This window comes from Periplaneta americana, chromosome 6 (assembly GCF_040183065.1).
Source record: "Periplaneta americana isolate PAMFEO1 chromosome 6, P.americana_PAMFEO1_priV1, whole genome shotgun sequence".
Lineage (NCBI taxonomy): Eukaryota > Metazoa > Arthropoda > Insecta > Blattodea > Blattidae > Periplaneta > Periplaneta americana.
This window is the reverse complement of record NC_091122.1, coordinates 48,967,985-48,987,480: the sequence shown is the minus strand read 5'-3', so window position 1 is coordinate 48,987,480 and position 19,496 is coordinate 48,967,985. Positions and strand designations below refer to the sequence as shown.

Below are 19,496 nucleotides of genomic sequence, written 5' to 3'. Positions count from 1 at the left end.
GCAACCCTGTGTACATTCTGTCGTCTTCACAAATGGATACAACTCCACGAAAACAGTCTAAAATTATAACATTAGCAGAGCATTCTTCTATGACACAGAGGCAAATTGCTGCAGAATGTCACATCGGTTTGGCTACTGTTAATTCGATCATAAAACGATACAGGGAGACTGGATCCATCACACCCCAGAAAAAAAGGAAACTGTGGCCGGAAAAGGAAGACTTCACCTGCAGATGATCGTTTAATTGTCAGGAAAAGTAAATTAAATCCTAGACTAACTGCTGTCGACTTAACCCGCGAGTTAATGGCTACCACTGGGGCGAATATTCATGTCACAACAGTGCGGCGTAGGCTTTTGGAAACTGGACGAAGGGCTTGTAAGCCTATTAAGAAGCAACTGCTAACCCCTGTTATGTGCAAAAAACGCTTAATGTGGGCAAAATTACATCAACACTGGACAGTGAATGACTGGAAGAATGTACTTTTTTCCGATGAGTCTCATTTCGAGATCCACGGCCACCGTGTTTCTTACGTACGGAAAGGATCTGAAAAAGTAACAGCAGCTCATCTCCAACAAGCACCCAAATACCCGCCTAAAATAATGTTTTGGGGTTGTTTCACACATGAAGGGCCTGAAGCATTAATACCTATCAAGAGAATGATTAATTCTGACAAATATATTCACTTATTGGAAACCAGAATCGTACCCCAGCTGCAAAAATCATTTCCGGATGGCAGAGGTGTGTTCCAACAAGACCTGGCACTATGCCATACGTCTCGAAAAACTACAGAATTCTTCAACAAGAAGAATATTCAGGTACTACCCTGGCCAGGCAATTCACCCGACATCAACCCCATTGAGAACTTGTGGTCAATTTGCAAAAGAAGAATGCAAAAAATAGATTGTTCTACAAAGGAGATGATGATTTCTGCCCTCATTGGTGTATGGTTTCGCGATGAAGAAATGAAGAATATTTGTGGGAAATTAGTGGAATCCATGCCAAATCGTCTCAGGGCTGTTATTAGGAACAAGGGAGGCCACATAGATTACTGAGTTATGTCTTAGATCCTTTTTTTATCCCGTTTGAATGTTTTTGCATAAGTAATTACGTTGTTCGGATTAATTTACACACTACTGTATTAAAACTGCTTGTAGGGTGCACTGAACAGTAGTGACTCATAGGGTGTTCGAATTCGAACTTCACCATGCTTAAAGGAAAGGAATTCATATTCCTTTAACCAAAGATCTCGAAGTGAAAATGAGCAAATGTTTGTTAATAATCAACCTTTAAGAGTACATGTTTTATATTACAGCCGAGTAATGGAGATAATTCTGCAGAACAAATCACTTTCACGAGAATTGAGAGTACCAGCTGTTTCAAGGCTTCAGAAGATTCACAATGTGAATGTTGCATTATTAGCCCTTCAAGGTGCTGGCTATGTTCTTACTGGAGATATCATAGCAAAAGATATATGTGATGGACATAGAGAGAAAACACTGTCATTACTTTGGCAGATAATATATAAATTTCAGGTAAACGTCAGTTATATAAGTTAAAATTTTGTTGTTGTTTACCTTGCATCTTGCTATACTAGATGAATAAAAAGTAGCTTTTTGTGTTTAATTATACAAAGAAACTTGTATAGAAAAATTACAGGCAGTGAAAAAATTATTTTGAATATGTTTTTAAAAACTGTATTTTCCATTTGTAGAGGTGTGCCAAGGATTCTTTTATTTTTAAATGCCAGTGCATAATAATTTTTCCATTTGGATTCTTCAGTCTCAAAATGTACAAAAATACAAAATCTAAATATAGGGTATGGCAGTGGGATATGACTGTTTTTATAGCCCTGTTGTGGGACACTCACGACGAATTAAAAGAAAACACATACTGGAAGTAATCTATTATTATGCAATTTATTAATGTCTGATTACTTCTTAAAAACTACATTTCGTAAGTAGCCTCCGCAGCAACGAATAAATTCCTGCAATCTGCTACGAAAGTTCTGCATAACTCGCCCCAACAAAACAGTTTTGTTTTAGCTGGATGATGGTGCAAGGCTTGTTGCGATACATCATACTTTTGAGATAACACCATAGGAAGTAATCTGCTGCAGCCAGGTTAGGAGATCTTGGCAGCCAGGCAATGTCTCCAAATCATGAAATTATTCGTCCTGGAAACTTGTTTTGCAGAAACAGTTCATTGAACCATGAGCAGTGTGCGCTGATTACTTCCTGTGGGGTTATCTCAAAAGTAGGGTATATTGCAACAAGCCTCGCACCATCATACAGCTGAAACAAAACATAAGGAACGAAATTAGTGCCATCGAATCTGTTTTGTTGGGGCAAGTTATGCAGAACTTTCATAGCAGATTGCCATAGCTGTGGAGGCTACTTACAAAATGTAGTTTTTAAAAAGTAATCAGACATTAATAAATTACATTGTACTAGATTACTCTCAGTATATGTGTTTTCTTTTAATTCGTCTTGAGTGTCCCTCAACATGGCTATAAAAATCGTCATATCCCACTGCCGCATCCTATATATAAATATAGATCGGGAAAAAAAATGAATGAATAAAAGCACATTGATAGCTTAGAAAATGGATATACACCATTGAAATTTAACTACCATCTTAATACAGAGCATAGGATTTAAAGACAGAAAAACCATTGAAATAATTTAACAATGCTCTATAATTGTCACGTGCCAATATCGGTTCACAGAAAGTGTTCAAAACGGCCCCCATTTACTGCAAAACAATGCATGTCTCTCTTGGAAATTGTTTAACACTTTAAATAGCCCCACAAGAAAAAATTTTTATGGATTGAGATTGGGGAATCTTGAGGATTGTTATTCAATTGTTCTTGATTAGCTTTTGTCTGTGATTATTTAATTTACGACTCCCTTGTTCTCCATAGTGATAAATTGATATACTTAGCATTTCTCTTTGTTGTGTGCACATATTGTATATTATATTGGGATCATACATTTGAGACAATTTTACAAAATAATTTTGTACATTTTGGGACCTAAAGAATTAAAAAATGGAAAAACACATACATGATACCATTTAAAAATATATATATATTTGGCACATCCTTTATAAATGAAAAATATCGTTTTTGAAAGCATGTTTAAAGTATTCCTTTTTCATTCCCCCGCACCTTTTGTATATAAAGTTTCTTCATAAGATTAAAAATAGGGAAAATTCACTTTGTATAAAAGCATTTGAATTTAAGTTGCTTAATTTGAACATTCTCTGTAATAGGATCAAAGATGTTGCTCACATCACATGTATATGTTTGAAACCCTTCGCACACCTTGACATTAAGAGTTAAGGGATCAAAAAGTGCTAGTATAAAATAACTGTTAGATACAGTATATTCTGATATACAAATAAAAATTGTGGCAGGTGGTAGAATCAATCATTTGCGAGTTCCCTTGAATTCCTGACGTCATTGTCGTTAATATGTATTTATGCCTTAGATCAGGCCTGCACAAGATTTGCGCTCTCCGAGCCGGCTCACAGCTCATGAGCAGAATGCAGATATTAGCTGCGCTCTGTATAAGGGTGAACTGGAAGAAGGGGTGGATCTCGTACAAAATGTACACAGAAGAAAGTACTATTACGAGTGCTTATGAAATGAATTCCCGTTCAGTGTTTGCAAAACTATCTTGGACTATTATTAATTAATAAAGAAGTATTTATTTTACAGAAGTGATAGAAATTCTATAGCTACTTAAACGTACAATATCATTTTGTTATATTTTTATTTATCAGTACATCAAAACGAGGTTTTATGCTGTTGGCAGCTGAAAGGAACAGTAGCCTACTGATCATAATGAAACATCAGTTACAGATGTTCGATGTCTGCCTTTATTAAAGTTGATAATAGAAAACAGTTGCTCACAAATATAAATATTGAACCAAACACAGCAATCATTTTCACAGCCAGCCTGTGTAGTCGTGGATATTATTGCTAATGTTTAGTCTTGTAAAACTCAACCAGGCTAGTAGTATTATTCAAACGATCTTTAGCTCTTAGGTCACATTGAAGATCAATAAGTTCGAGCTGTAAATCGTTAAATGTTATGTTCCGTCTTTTAGATTCCTCCATACTATACTGTAGCAGTGAAACAGTTACTGAGAATAGGCCTACACACTGCACTCCACTAGATAACTGAGTGGTCGTTTCCCTCTCCTCTACCTATATCAAGTCTATGTCATTCTGACGTATCTTCCTCTCCGTTTCGACGAGTGGAAAACAAAGCTCTCCCGCTCCGAATGAGCGCGCACACTCGTTGAGCGCTGTTTGTGCAGGCCTGCCTTATATTGTCTGCAAAGTTCACTCGACTTTACTTGATATATTAGGTCCAGGTGTATAGTATACATTTTTTTAAGTGGCCGTTTGCAAAAAGTCAAATGGGCCAGATTGAAAGTATTTGTTAGTCTTGTGATTAATTATTCACAGAGTTTGAAAGTGGCTAGCTTTTAATGTTATGAAATAGGTAATTATGGAGAGGTGTGGCTGGATGACAGGTTTAACATTACAATATAAATTTGTGAACAGTTGATATTTCGTGTGTTTCATAGCATAACCTAATATCTTCTTTTATAAAAGCTTTCCAATTTTCTTTTCTAGGCACCACGCTTTGACAAAGCTGCAACAAAGATTCAAAAGTGGTGGCGTCACCAGTCACTAAAGTTGGAAATATATTGTCGTATACAATCAAGAAAAATAGCACACTTTCACAGAGCAGCCACAAAAATTCAGACATACTGGAGATGTTACTATGCTAGAAAGGTGCTGAAAATTCTAAAACAACAAAATGCCTTAACAATGGCAAGAAGAAATGAAGAACAGCGTTGCATTAAAGCAGCCACTGCCATTCAGAATAAACTCAGGGCAACATTGTTGATGCGTGCTGAAAGACAGAAATTCCTAGAACTTAAATCCACGGTAATATTCATCCAGAGAAAATTTCGTGCAAAGTTACTAATGAAAAACGAAATGGAAACATACCAACAACTTAAATCAGCAGTCTGTGTTATTCAAAATAAATTCAGGGCAATTTTGTTGATGAAGTCTGAGAGGCAGGAATATCTGAGAATGAAGTTTGCAGCAGTGGTTATTCAGCGAAGATTTCGTGCCACATTGCAAATGAAGGAGGAAATGGAAGCATACCAACAACTTAAAGCTGCTACCTATGCTATTCAGGAGAAATTTAGGGCAACTTTGTTAATGAGGTCTGAAAGACAGAAGTATCTGGAAATGAAGTTTGCAGCAATATCTATCCAGAGAAAATTCCGTGCCTTCTTGTTGAGAAAAAAACAAAACGAACAGCAGCAACTTACAGCTGCAGCTATTGCAATTCAGAAGAAATTCAGGGCAACATGTATGATGAAGTTGGAGAGACAGAAATACCTCGAACTAAAATTTGCAGCAATAGTAATCCAGAGAACATTTCGTGCCGCTCTACAAATGAAGAAAGAAAGGGAGAGATATCAGCAACTTAGGTCTGCAACAATTTTCATACAAAATAAATTCAGGGCAAAACTATTGATGAGAGCACAGAGACAGGAATATCTGGAAAAAAAGTTTGCAGCAACAGCTATTCAGAGAAGATTCCGTGCCTTCTTGTTGAGGAAAAAAGAAAATAAACAGCAAAAACTTCTGGCTGCAGCTGTTGCATTTCAAAAGAAATTCAGAGCAATACGACTGATGAAGTTGGAGAGACAGAAATACCTCGAATTGAAATTTGCAGCAATAGTAATACAGAGAAAATTTCGTGCCACTCTACAAATGAAAAAAGAAAGAAAGAGATATCAGCAACTTAGGTCTGCAACTTGTCTCGTTCAGAATTCGTTTAGAGCAAAATTACTGATGAGAGCAGAAAGACAAAAATATGTGGAAATGAAGTGTGCAGCAATTGTTATTCAGAGAAAATTCCGTGCCTCATTGCTGATGAAGAAGGAAATGGAAACATATCAGCAACTTAAAGCTGCAACGTGTGTTATTCAAAAGAAATTTAGGGCAACTTTGTTAATGAGATCTGAAAGACAGAAATATCTGAAAATGAAGTTTGCAGCAATAGTTATCCAGAAAAGATTCCGTGCCTTCTTGTTGAGAAAAAAGGAAAATGAAGAACTGGAAAAACTTACGGCTGCAGCTATTGCAATTCAGAAGAAATTCAGGGCAACACAACTGATGAGATTGGAGAGGCAGAAATATCTAGAACTGAAATTTGCAGCAATAATAATCCAGAGAACATTTCGTGCCACTCTACAAATGGAGAAAGAAAAGAAGAGATATTGGCAACTGAGGTCTGCAACTTGTCTCGTTCAGAATTTGTTTAGAGCAAAACTACTGATGAAAGCAGAAAGACAAAAATATGTGGAAATGAAATATGCAGCAATTGTTATTCAGAGAAAATTCCGTGCCTCATTGCTGATGAAGAAGGAAATGGAAACATATCAGCAACTTAAAGCTGCAACGTGTGTTATTCAAAAGAAATTTAGGGCAACTTTGTTAATGAGATCTGAAAGACAGAAATATCTGAAAATGAAGTTTGCAGCAATAGTTATCCAGAAAAGAGTCCGTGCCTTCTTGTTGAGAAAAAAGGAAAATGAAGAACTGGAAAAACTTACGGCTGCAGCTATTGCAATTCAGAAGAAATTCAGAGCAACACAACTGATGAGGTTGGAGAGGCAGAAATATCTAGAACTGAAATTTGCAGCAATAACAATCCAGAGAACATTTCGTGCCACTCTACAAATGGAGAAAGAAAAGAAGAGATATCAACAACTTAGGTCTGCAACTTGTCTCATTCAGAATTTGTTTAGAGCAAAACTACTGATGAAAGCAGAAAGACAAAAATATGTGGAAATGAAATATGCAGCAATTGTTATTCAGAGAAAATTCCGTGCCTCATTGCTGATGAAAAAGGAAATGGAGACATATCAGCAACTTAAAGCTGCAACATGTGTTATTCAAAAGAAATTTAGAGCAACTTTGTTAATGAGATCTGAAAGACAAACGTATCTGAAAATGAAGTTTGCAGCAATAGTAATACAGAGAACATTTCGTGCCACTCTACAAATGAAAAAAGAAAGGAAGAGATATCAGCAACTTAGGTCTGCAACTTGTCTTGTTCAGAATACATTTAGAGCAAAACTACTGATGAGAGCAGAAAGACAAAAATATGTGGAGATGAAGTATGCAGCAATTGTTATTCAGAGAAAGTTCCGTGCCTCATTGCTGATGAAGAAAGAAATGAAATCATATCAACAACTTAAAGCTGCAGCTTTATTCATCCAAAACAAATTCAGAGATAAATTATTGATGAAATCTGAGAGACAAGTATTAATTAAACAGAAGTGTGCTGCCATTTCTATACAGAGATGGTACAGGTACAATATGAAAAGGTTGAAAGATAAGATGTTTGATAGAAGTCAACACTTACAGAAGGAAGAATTGTTCAGGAGACAAACATCAGCTGCTATAAAAATTCAGGTTAGTTTTCCTGTTAATTTTGGTAGTATTTGTTGACACTTCATACAGATTTTGGAGTTAAATACTGTGTTATTTTGCTCACAAAATGCAGAGAGAGTCTCTAAACTGAAATTGTGCATGTTTCGAAATGTTGGTAATTTAGATTAAATTTAAAGATCAGATCCCTCACACTTAATTTAGAATCAATTTTAAAGATCAGATCCCTCATACTATCTCTGCCTTTTATTAATATATGAAGACAAAGCAGGAAGAATGCTTCATTTATATGTCTGTGGAGTTGAAGATAATCTTCAGTATTACGTGGACATAAAGTATTTTTTCCACTGGCGGCCAACTTTCAAAGTGGCTTTGCGTACAACTTGACATTTCATGCTTTAGGCTCAAGTGACTTTCACCGCATTTAGATACAAATGTGATAACTAGGGGGAGGATATTGAAGTTTTGTAAATTTATGAGAGTTTGATTTGGTAATTTTGATTTATTATTGGTAAAATTTGTGGCAGCATCCGTGGTTATACAATGAATATAAGTGAATCTTTTTGGTTACAAGTAGTTAAAAGTTTTGTTGGGGTTATTTTATTGTTTTTGGGTGAAATCTTAATATTTATTATGACTATTTTATTTGAAGCTATAAAATCTTTTGTTTTAAACTAGGATTAGATACCCTATTATTTTAGATATAAATTATTTCTAAACTGAGTAGTATTAGTTAAGGTCTTGAAACTTAAAGAATTTCGCGGTATTTTAGTTTTTTTGAAAAGTTGTCATCTTATTTTTCACATTAGGACAATGCTTTTTAATATATAAATGCTTCCTATGTTAATATCAACGTAAAAAAGTAATTATATTGCATTTTTTTACATTTTTCAACTAATAGGTAATTTTTTATATTTTTTCGGCATTTTTTTTTGGTACTTTTTATTACTCTGAAGAACTTTTTAAATCATTTAGAATGCATTTTACTTTCTTCTTTACTGATAGGTGTGTTAAATCATTTTCTAACCAAATAGGTCGGTAGTAATTACCTACTAAGTAAGTGAATAACAATGAAGTTTGAGTATTATAGTTTGGAACAGACTCTAAAGTCCATCCCTCATTCCACTGAAGGCTTCATTTCACACAACGGAAGTAATCTAAAATGTTTGACAGTAGCTTAGTTTAAGTGAAGACTTTGACCGCTATTGTTTGGTACGAGGATGTCTTTAGAATTTATGTTTGGAAGGAGGGAAACTTTCACCATGTCCTGGACAGGACGTTGTGTCCTTAGCATAGTTTGGAAGGGATGTCTATTGTAGAAGACAGTATTTTTAACACAAATATTGCAAGAATGCACGCTGCGTCCACAATTTCTTTTGTCATTCACACTCCCTCATCTGGAAGATTTGGTAACAAAAGTGAAGCGCGGAAGGAGGAGACCCAGAATGAAGGCACTGACATGGACCACCCTGATTGAGACGCATTGTAAACCTTCGTTAAAATCTATAGTTTTCCCTTGAAACCTTCATTTTGTTGCATGTTCTTTTCCTTTATCTTAGCCAAATTCTAGGAAGTTGCCTCCTCCGAAATTTGCAGGGCAGTCACTGAAACAAGGTGACTAATTTTTAAGAAGTTGTGATGCAAGTACGGTGAATAATATTGAAATGTCATTTTTCCATTAATTTAAGGGCATTTTAATTATTTTAAGTAGATTTTTAGGTCATCAACTTCTTCCCCCAAATGATAACTGGCATACCGCTATCTTCTTAACACTCACAGTGGTGCGGTCTCTGAGACTGCTCCAAAATTTTTAATGTGGAAGTGAACTGGTTCCTACCACTTTATGAATGTGAACGGTTGTATACTGTGACGGGAAGCTGGTGGCTCAGTTCACTTAGTGGTATTAAATTATTTCGTGTAGTACTGGAGATATTACACATAGTATACTGCTAGCTGTCTCATAGACCACACATCTGTGTAACTGGACTTTTTCTCCATTCTCGCAATGGTTTCTATACAAGGTTCTCTGCATAAAGTTAGTGTTAGTGATGAAAACTTCGACAAGACAGCGTTTGAATGGATGGAGGATGAGGATAGTGAGATTGACTCTGCAGGTGAACAAGATTTCGTCCTTGAGAGTGATCAACAATGATTGCCCATTGAAAGTCTACTGTGTAGGGAGACTGTTGTACCTTTAAACACTTTTTACATTTTATTTTTTTTAATTTTGGGAAATGAAATTTTTTTAATGAAAAAATGCTTGAAATAATTATTGAAGATTCCTTTACAACTTCCTATATGTATTTTCCTGTTTTACAGATCTGTTAAGGGTGGAAAAAATAAAATGTAGAGAGATGTAATGTGTTCAAAGGTACAATAGGTTCTTGTACCTTGGAACATAGCCTTTTATAAGTTGCAACACATGGAAATTAGGTGGGAATATAGCTGTAAAAACTGACAGTCCTATTTAAAATGTATCTGCAGTCATAAACCAGAGCAGGCTTCTCTGATTGAGATTTTATTTCCTGGAGGAGCAATCACTGCTTCAACAGCTTTCTTCGAGGCATCCAGATGAATTGGAGGGCCTCGTAACTCCAGACTTACTTCGTGACATGATCTTAAAATTAAAAGAAAAAAAGATAGTATCGTGTACCTTGGAACATGTCCCACGGTACAAAATGTTTTGTGTTCAAAGGTACAAATATGGCTCCCAAAACTAGAGATTCGAATAAATCATGGAAATTAAAATATGTTGTTATTCACCAGATGATAGGGAACACATTGTACTTGATAGTAACAATCTGGTTTTGTTTTAGAAAGCATATATCAATGAACGAAGTGTTTACTTTTGGTACTAAAAAAACTTCTTTTGTCCATGGAACTCACACTTTGTTATAAATCAAACCGAAACTACGACCAGAGCTACTTAGCGGCTTCCTCTACAATCTACTTCAGTTTGAGTCCTCTAGGTAGCAGCAAAAATTAAAAAACAAAAAATGTTCAAAGGTACACTATGCTAAAGGTACAACAGTCTCCCTATAAAGTAGGTAGTGTTTTGAATATTTATATTTTTTGCTTTAAACATATTTCAGTTCAGTTTTTATTTAATTTAATCATTAAATGTATATTATTCTGATAATTTCATTCAAAACTGAACATTAATACATAGTTTTGATATACGAGGGGGATCCAGGAAATAACGACCGTTTTGTTGTAATAATTTAAAAAATATATATTTATTTGAAAAAACAAAGTCTGTTATATAACTGGAGCTTCCTTTACTTCTCTACATAATCACCACCTACATTTAAACATTTGTCGTATCTGTTCATTAGCTTTAGAATTCCCGTGTTATACTCCTCTGCCGCCAGTTCATTAAGCCAGGTGTTCACTGTCTTCTTCAACTCTTCATCACTTCCAAAACGTGTACCACCCAGAAAGTCTTTCAGCTTAGTGAAAAGGTGAAAATCGCTAGGAGCAAGGTCTGGACTAGGGCGGATGATCAAAGATTTCCCAACCGAATTGATCCAGCAATTCTCGAGTTGAAGCAGCAGTGTGCAGGCGGGCACAGATTTTGTGGTAGCCAAGATGTTGCGACACAATTTCACCAAGCAAAGAACGAGAAATGTCAGGAAAGGCAATATGCAATTCGTCAAGTGATGTGCGCCTGTCTTGCAAGTTTCTGTCGTTCACTTTAGTCTTCAGGTCTTCTGTGATGAGTGATGGGCGTCCGGGTCGAGTTTCATCGTGGACATTTGTTCGCCCATTGTTGAACATTTGGCACCATTTTCTCACATTTCTTTCATTCATTACAGTATCACCATACACTTCTTTCAATTGCCGGTAAATTTCTGCAGGTTTCAAATGTCGGGCATTCAAAAATCTAATCACACTCCTCACCTCACAGTCGGCGGGATTATCAATCACGTCGTTCATTTTGAAGTAACACAAAATGCACAATGGCGACTTGTTGCAACCAGTACTCACAACATTGTGAGAACACGTGTTAAGGAAGCCAGTTGACCTTCAAACAAGGAAGGGGAGTCAGCTGTGCTGCGGGTATGTGCGAACGGTCGTTATTTCCTGGATCCCCCTCGTACGTGTCTAAATGTGTACTCATGTATTTCCAAGCATTAGTTATCACATTGAGCATTTATAATTTTATAAATAAAATATTGCAGTATATTACATCTCTGCTTTTGAAATTAAGCAAAGGGTTGTAAAAGAACACCACTCAAGTTATTTCACATCCATTGCTTTATTCTTGTGCTGACAACAATATTAATACAATAGCAGTATCAGAGACTGCACATTCATGTTGACAGCTCACATTACGCACATCTGTTGTTGAAGATTAATGTGCATGATCACCTTTTTCTGATACAGGCCCTGTGGAGAGGATACAGAATACGTAAAACTGATACCCAGGAGATGGTTTCTGTGAGGGAAAGTATCCTTGTTGCCAAACAGCAGCAGTCTCTTGAGAGAATGACCTTGAGAACTCGATCCATAGCCGCTATTAATATACTCCAGAAGACTTGCTCAGGTCGTTTGATTTGGGCCTTGATGGAACTTGGTAAGTAAGCTGTGAGGAGTGTTCAGTAAGTGTCCAGATCTGGTAAATTTACAAAAAATGCTTTCAAAAACCATTTATACTAAATTTAATTACCGTATTTGCCAGAATGTAAGATACACATTTTTTGAGGGGGGAAAAAGCTTTGTCACTGAACATTATAATGAATATACAGCATTTAAAATATAAAGTAATAGCACAGTCTAGTTTATACAGTCACGAAGCTTGAGTTGTGAGGGTACTAGAAACAATAGACTGTGCTGGTACTATTTCGCATTTTCTGTAATGAGGCGATATTAGCGATCCTAGCAATCAGAAACTATCTATGGATGCATATTTACTACGTATTGAGCTTCGTGACTGTATATACTAGACTGTGGTAATACATAGATCTACTTTCATCAAATACCTAATCTAAGTAGGAAATAATACCTTTTTTAAAATCTGGAGTAGGGTAAACTAGATAGTTATTGACCAGTATACGGTGATTGACCGCTTCCTTTTTTCAAGTATATTGTGAATAAACCACGATCATGATTTCACTTTTTACTGCATAAACCTCTAGTAACAACCCTTATTTTTGGTTAGTTGTCGCTGTTCATCCCACTGAGTTAGTGTCTGTTGTCTGAGAGACTGAAATCGATTGGAAATGTAGCTGAACGTAAACAAGTGCAAGTAACTAGAGTAATTGCTAAGAATAATGCACTCAATAATTTATTTATTCTGCAAAGAATACATAAATTCTGGTGCTCGTTTTTACACTCATAATGTGAGAAAAGGTATAAGGTTTCTGTCCACAGAATATTATTTTGTAAAAGTTTTTATATGACATAAAAATGCCCCGTGGTCAATCACTATAAAGTGAATGTCCGCAAACTACAGTGATTGGTCGTTTATAAATTATTTGTTAGAATAACGACCAATTTGCTCCAATTGTATATATGTTATCAGTTAAATGATGAGGATTTTTACAGGACTGATACTATATTATAATGCCTAAGTCAGGTAAAGTGCATTATACAGAGGAAGCTTTACGAAATGCTATAGAACCTGTGCGCAGTGGAATTGGTTTAAATGAAGCTGCCAAGAAGTTTGGTGTCCTGAAAGCAAACTTAGCGTCCAGAAACTAATATCCCGTTGAAGGAAAAGTGTCCTTTGTTCCTCGTCCAGTGCTGGGTGAAGCCATTTGTAGTAACATCAGAGAAATGACACGCACTTGCTTCTGATAAGGCACAAAAGAGAAAAATGGAAGAAGAGGCAAACAGAAGAAAGGAAGCGAATAAGAGATGAAAGAAAAGGCAGCGGAAAGAGTTCTTTTTTATTTTTTTATTTTTTTTAACTTGGTTATTTAACGACACTGTATCAACTACGAGATTATTTAGCGTCGATGGGATTGATGATCGTGAGATGGTATTTGACGAGATGAGGCCGAGGATTCGTCATAGATTACCTGGCATTTGCCTTACGGTTGGGAAAAAGCTCGGAAAAAACCCAACCAGGTAATCAGCCCAAGCGGGAATTGAACCTGCGTCCGAACGAAACTCTGGATCGGCAGGCAAACGCCTTAGCCGACAGAGCTACGCCGGTGGCAAAGAGTTCTTAATGAGAAAGATCAGAACAAGAGAAACGAAACAGACAAAAAAAAAAAAATGGAAACTGTGAAAATGTGTTGTTCAATCACTAATGAGTGAGTATTTAATAACCGTGCAGTAGACTGTCAATCACTAGTAAGTGTGTGGTCAATAACTGTAAAAGTGGACTTGTTGTGTTTATTTAATTTACCTTTGCATTAAAATTTTATTTTTTCTTTTATCTATTGATTTTGATTAGTTTCTGAATCTTCACTTGACCCAATGCCTTCAAATTTTTCTCAATAAGTTACCACTGTTTTCCCGCTATTTCATTGTTTTATTATACATTAGCTTAAGTGGTCAATCACTATACAGTTTACCCTATACTGTAGCTTCTGTTTGAGTTGACACAAAATATTAATGTAAGTGTGTGTGTTTTATTTTTAAAAATATATTTTCTCGTGCAGTGAACAGTAATCATCTCCCCGTCCTCTATAAAATATTCTATACAGAATTCCACTCCTATTTCTCCAGCAGAAAAGTGCTGTTTATTATTATTATTATTATTATTATTATTATTATTATTATTATTATTATTATTATTATTATTATTATTAAAAACAAGTGTGTCGCGATATTGTGGACATTCAGTAAAGTGTAAAGGTTGGGAAGCCCTGCTGTAGACTACATTAATTCAAAATTGCTTACATTTTTATTGGTTGGTTTTTCAGATGTGATCACACAACTATCACCAAAGCTTTGTGTGGACATTGCAAATAATGGTATTATTGCAGTGATCTACAAGTTTCTCAGCAATGCTAATCGTTCTGAAGTTGACAAAGAAATGTGCTCAGTGGCAACGAAAGTCCTCATTAATTTAACAAAATATGAAAAGACCGCTGCACATGTTTGGCAGGTGAGCTGTAATTATTTACTTCGATAGATATTATTTTTTATACTACAAAATAAAGTTATTTAAAAGAAGTAAAACTGCTCTCTCGTGTTATATTTATGGCAAGTAAAAGAATGCTGTTCTGAATTAGAGGACTTCAGGAAAAATTACCTTGCCATTTCCTCATCCAATTTCCCTACTTTGCTGACAAATTTCTCTGCAGGTTCTGTGAAGCTGCTGTGGTTTCTTAAGGGAAGAGGATGGTATTTTTTGGTGAAAAATGAATAAATTAAAAAAAAAAAAAAACCTTTAAAATACTCTGTGATGTGTGGAATGCATAGCATAACATTTTGTGGGTATTTGCGCCCTTATCGCATGTTGAGTCGCCATTTTTAAACTTCCTGCGTTATGGATTTTTAAATCACTCGCCAACTTTTATTGTTGTTTCCGGTAAACTAAATTAAAAAAAAAATTTTTTTTCTTTAAAATACCCTTTGATATGTGTGGAATGCATTGCATAATAACACTTTGTGGGTATTTGTGTCCTTATCGGATGTTGAGACGTCATTTTTAAACTTCCTGCGCTATGGATTTTAAAATCACATGCCCACATTTATCGGTTTCCAGTAATTTAATTTTTTTTGCTACATTGCCAGACAAAAATGGATATAATTTCTGAACTATTAAAGATACATGCATGAAATTTAGAACAAACATTCTTTAGACTATTAGGAAACCTTTCTCTGTAACAGAATTTTAATTGATTTCATTTTAAAAATACATCCGTTTGTTTGCAAGAAAGGAAATCAGAAAATTGTTATTAAATTTTAATTGTTTATTTTACAAATGTAGGGACTAATATCAAAATTCTGTTAAAGACGGTTTGTAGAACATGCTTTTGCAAATACATTGCAAAAAACCATTTGAATCTATCTTTAAAAATGGTTAAGATATATCGGTTTTAGTACAATCCTGCATTGGGTATATTTTTTTTCAAATTTGGGCCCCCAAATAATTTATTTATTTTTTTTTTTTCGAAATATTTATATTTGGTTGAATTGCTAAAGCTATGAGCTCTCTACATACAAAAAATTAAAATTTTACGCCAAATAGGAAAAAAGTTAAAAAAAAATACCATCCTCTCCCATTAAACTCGAATCAGGATTAAAAATCAGTAAAATCATTGCAATGGTTCCCTAGACTTGTTAAGAGATGGACAATGTGCCTATTAGAACGAGCTAATTTTATTCACTCTTACATCTTCACTGAACAGCCAGATCAATCTTAACACCCATTGCCACAGTGAGAATTAAAGAACTTACAAATAATTTTAATAATACTTTGTTTCATACAGTTCAAATTTATACAGAGGGATCTCTAAATCCTAATAATGGGACATCAGGAGCAGGGTATTATATTCGAAAATATCAAGAAAGTTACTTCATACCATGTTCATCCTCCTCCAGTCTTGACACTGAATTGTTAGCTATTGATGCTGCTCTTCAGTGTGTTACTCAAATTTCTGAAAATCTATTTGCATACTTACCGACTCCAAGGGGGCTATATTTAATATAATTAAATATGTACCAAACCCATATGTACATAGAATTATTCCAATTCAGAAACAACTAAGTGAACTAAAAGAACTCCAAAAGGAAATAACATTTCAATGGATACCTAGTCATTGTGGTATATCTGGAAACGAGAAAGTCTATAATATTGCAAAACAGGAAACATATTTGCAAGCAAGACCTCTTCAAGTGATATCTCTATCCAGTGTCTTTGCTTCAGTAAAGTCTCATTTTATAAGCCTATGGATCAACAATTGGCTCTCTTCTGACAAAGGAAAAAGAAACCAAATGACCTGAAAATGTACAAAAACTTGCCCAGACATGTTCAAACATTTTTAACAAGAGCCAGAATAGGTTACATTGTCACGCAATTGTACCTACACCGATTTCACCTTCCTGATAATCCTGATGAAGCTCTGGAACTCTTTCTTCTATACTGTCCATCCATAAACCACAAAAGAAGTAAATTAGAATCATCAGTACCAGTTGCAGAAGACACAGCTCTGCAGTATATATTGACTACACCCCTGGCTACTAGCAACAGGCATCTATAATGAACACCGATCAAAATACCCCCCATCTCTCATGAAAAACAACTGAATAGACTACAGTGACTATAGTGGACTTTGTTGTCAGCAAACAGCTAGGTACCTTAAAAGATTTGATTGATTGATTGATTGATTGATTGATTGATTGATTGATTGATTGATTGATTGATTGATTGATTGATTGATTGATTGATAGCATGTAACTTGTTGGGGGAGTCCAACGCCTGAAAGAGCAAAAAGAAAGCTAAAGAAAGAGAATAAATATATTTTTGAGTTCACATGAAGTGTTTTGAATTAAATTTTACTTTTAAGATAAATTTATGATTTGAAGAAAATGTATGAAGAAAGATTTCTGGTTTTAGGTACCTGAAAATGTGAATATAATACTGACTCTGATGTCTGCATGGTGTGGCAAGAACGATCCTTTATTTTGCAACTGCTGTACTTTGTTGTGGCTATTTGCAAGAGACCCAGTGAAAGCTGAGGTAAGTTGGAATTTAATATATGAAAGTCAGAACATGATTTTTTTTAACATTGAAAAAGGGTTAGGTTTTGTTCTTTTATTTATGAAGGTGATAAAGCTTATGATTACAACTAATAGTTCAACAATTGCTGTATCTGTTCCTATAAATCTTTCCATGAAATTGTGTTTTCTTTCTGTAAAGGTCCCAGGGAAGCTTATTTTTTCTACGACCCTCACAAGTGGCCAAAATTTGTATAAGCACTTGTTTTGACATTATTAACATGGTAGATGGGGGGGGGGGAACTTTTTTTTATCTGCCCCCATGGGAATGTTTGGTTGTCAGCCAGACTGTTAACAAACAAAATGTCCGGTTTTGGACCATCTCTCTCCCTCTCTTTCCCTTTTTCTGTTCTCTTTCTCATCTCTTATTAGTATTCTCTTCAGTTTCTCTTATTACCTTCCCTTTTCTCTACCGCTTTTCATTTTATATTATCTTCTTATTCTTATTATTCGGATATGTAACCTGATGCCAAGCTTTGGACTACTTTATCCTCACTCTCTACTAATCTTTATTTTTGTCCAGAAAGCAGTAACATAGCTTCCTTCCAAATTATATTCCCCCTTTTTCTCCTAGAGCTCATTCTATCTAGATAATGTTGTTGTTGTTTTCTAATGCCAGGCGTTTGACAATAAAGTCATTTGACCTCTTGCACTCAAATATTTTTCAAAGATATTATCATGACCAGCCAATGAAACACAGATTTTGAGGTGTTCCGAATCCATTTCTTGGTTTGAGTTGCACAATGGGCAGTTCCAGGGGACTGATATATTCCAATTCTATGCAGGTGTTTAGCCAAACAATCATGGCCTGTTGCCAATCTAAATGCATCTACATACGATTTTCGTGGTAAATCGGGAATTAACTATGGATTTTGATGCAGAGAGTTCCATTTCTTCCCTTGGGATTGTGTTATCAAATTTTGTTTGTTGAAGTCTAAGTATGTAGTTTTAATAAATCTCTTCACAGAGTAATACGTAGATTTAGTAACAGGTCTGTAAGTAGCAGTGCTGCCCTTCTTTGCTAATGCATCCGCATTCTCGTTTCCCAGGATTCCACAATGGGATGGTATCCATTGGAATACAATTCTTTTATTGAGTGATATTAATTGAGAGAGCATTTTAGTTATTTCTGCTGTTTGAGATGAAGGTGTGTGTTTAAAGACTATTGATAGAATAGCTGCTTTGGAGTCTGACAATATAACTGCATTCCTAAATTTATTGATGTGGCATAGAAGATTCCTGAGACTTTCACTTATTGCAATGATTTCACCATCAAAACTTGTTGTTCCATATCCAAGAGATCTATAAAGTGAGAAGAGACAGCACGTAACACCTGCATCGGCACCTTGTTCTCTGGAGATCAAGGATCCGTCGGTGTATAAATGAAGCCAGTTTTGTGGAGGGTACCTAATATTAATTGTCTCTAAAGACAATTGTTTCAGTATTTCAGTGTTTACTTGTGATTTCAGTATTTCTTCTGTTAAATTTAGATTATATTCTATATTTAATAGAGTTAAAGGGTTTGGTTTAATTTGTAAGTTTTCTTTTAAATTCGGGATATTGATTTTCTGTTTTAATTCTTGAACAATAGATATGAAACTTTTTTGAGTTTTCAATCTACAGAGAGGACTGTATGAATGCCAATGATAATGTTTAATGCCATTTTTATACTGTAATTTACTGTAAGACTTGCTTGCATTCATTGTTCAGGCTGGGACTATAGTAACTTTGATTCACAAACTGTTACGTGAATTGTTTTGACTCCACATACGAAAATTTCTAGAAGCCCCCTTGATAACGAGTTTGTGTGACTTATCGCTCTTCGGAGATAACTATAGACAGTTACTTCCTCTCACGCTCTGAATGTGTCACATTGTATGATTATTATCAACATAATATATTGGAAGTTTTGAATGGCAAGGACAGCTTTGTTCTCTTAGTGTAGAATACTTTCTTCTACAGTTACTGTAATGTATAGACAATGAACAGAACGTTCGGTGTAGATAGAAAGTGAATTATAATCTGCCATTCGCCTTTGTGGGTGGAGAAAACCCCGAAAGAACCCACACTCAGATTGGCCGACCTCGAAATTTGAAACTGGGCCTGCGAGTCAGTGACGATACCGCCTTGACCACCTCGTTCGGTTGTTGGATCTTGCAGTACAGTAGGTATAACAATATAATAGTAAGCATACTGTAGCCTATTTCATATTAAGAAAACCGTCCGCTGAGTTAGCTCTGTGGTAGTGTGTCTGCCTCCAGACCAGCCGGCCCGGGTTCGGTTCGATTCCCGGCGATTTCCTCGGGACTAGGAGAGATGGCGGTG

The 19,496-nt window shown here is 35.4% G+C and overlaps 1 protein-coding gene across 1 annotated transcript in view; it reads left to right on the top strand.

Moving 5' to 3' along the window:
* asp (abnormal spindle) overlaps positions 1-19,496 on the top strand; it is a 43,795-nt gene that overhangs the window by 20,036 nt on the left and 4,263 nt on the right. The window contains exons 9-13 of the mRNA XM_069828064.1: positions 1,314-1,533; positions 4,647-7,517; positions 11,880-12,069; positions 14,369-14,553; positions 17,011-17,133. Coding sequence (XP_069684165.1) covers positions 1,314-1,533; positions 4,647-7,517; positions 11,880-12,069; positions 14,369-14,553; positions 17,011-17,133 — 3,589 coding nt within the window. The remainder of the gene's footprint in view (positions 1-1,313; positions 1,534-4,646; positions 7,518-11,879; positions 12,070-14,368; positions 14,554-17,010; positions 17,134-19,496) is intronic.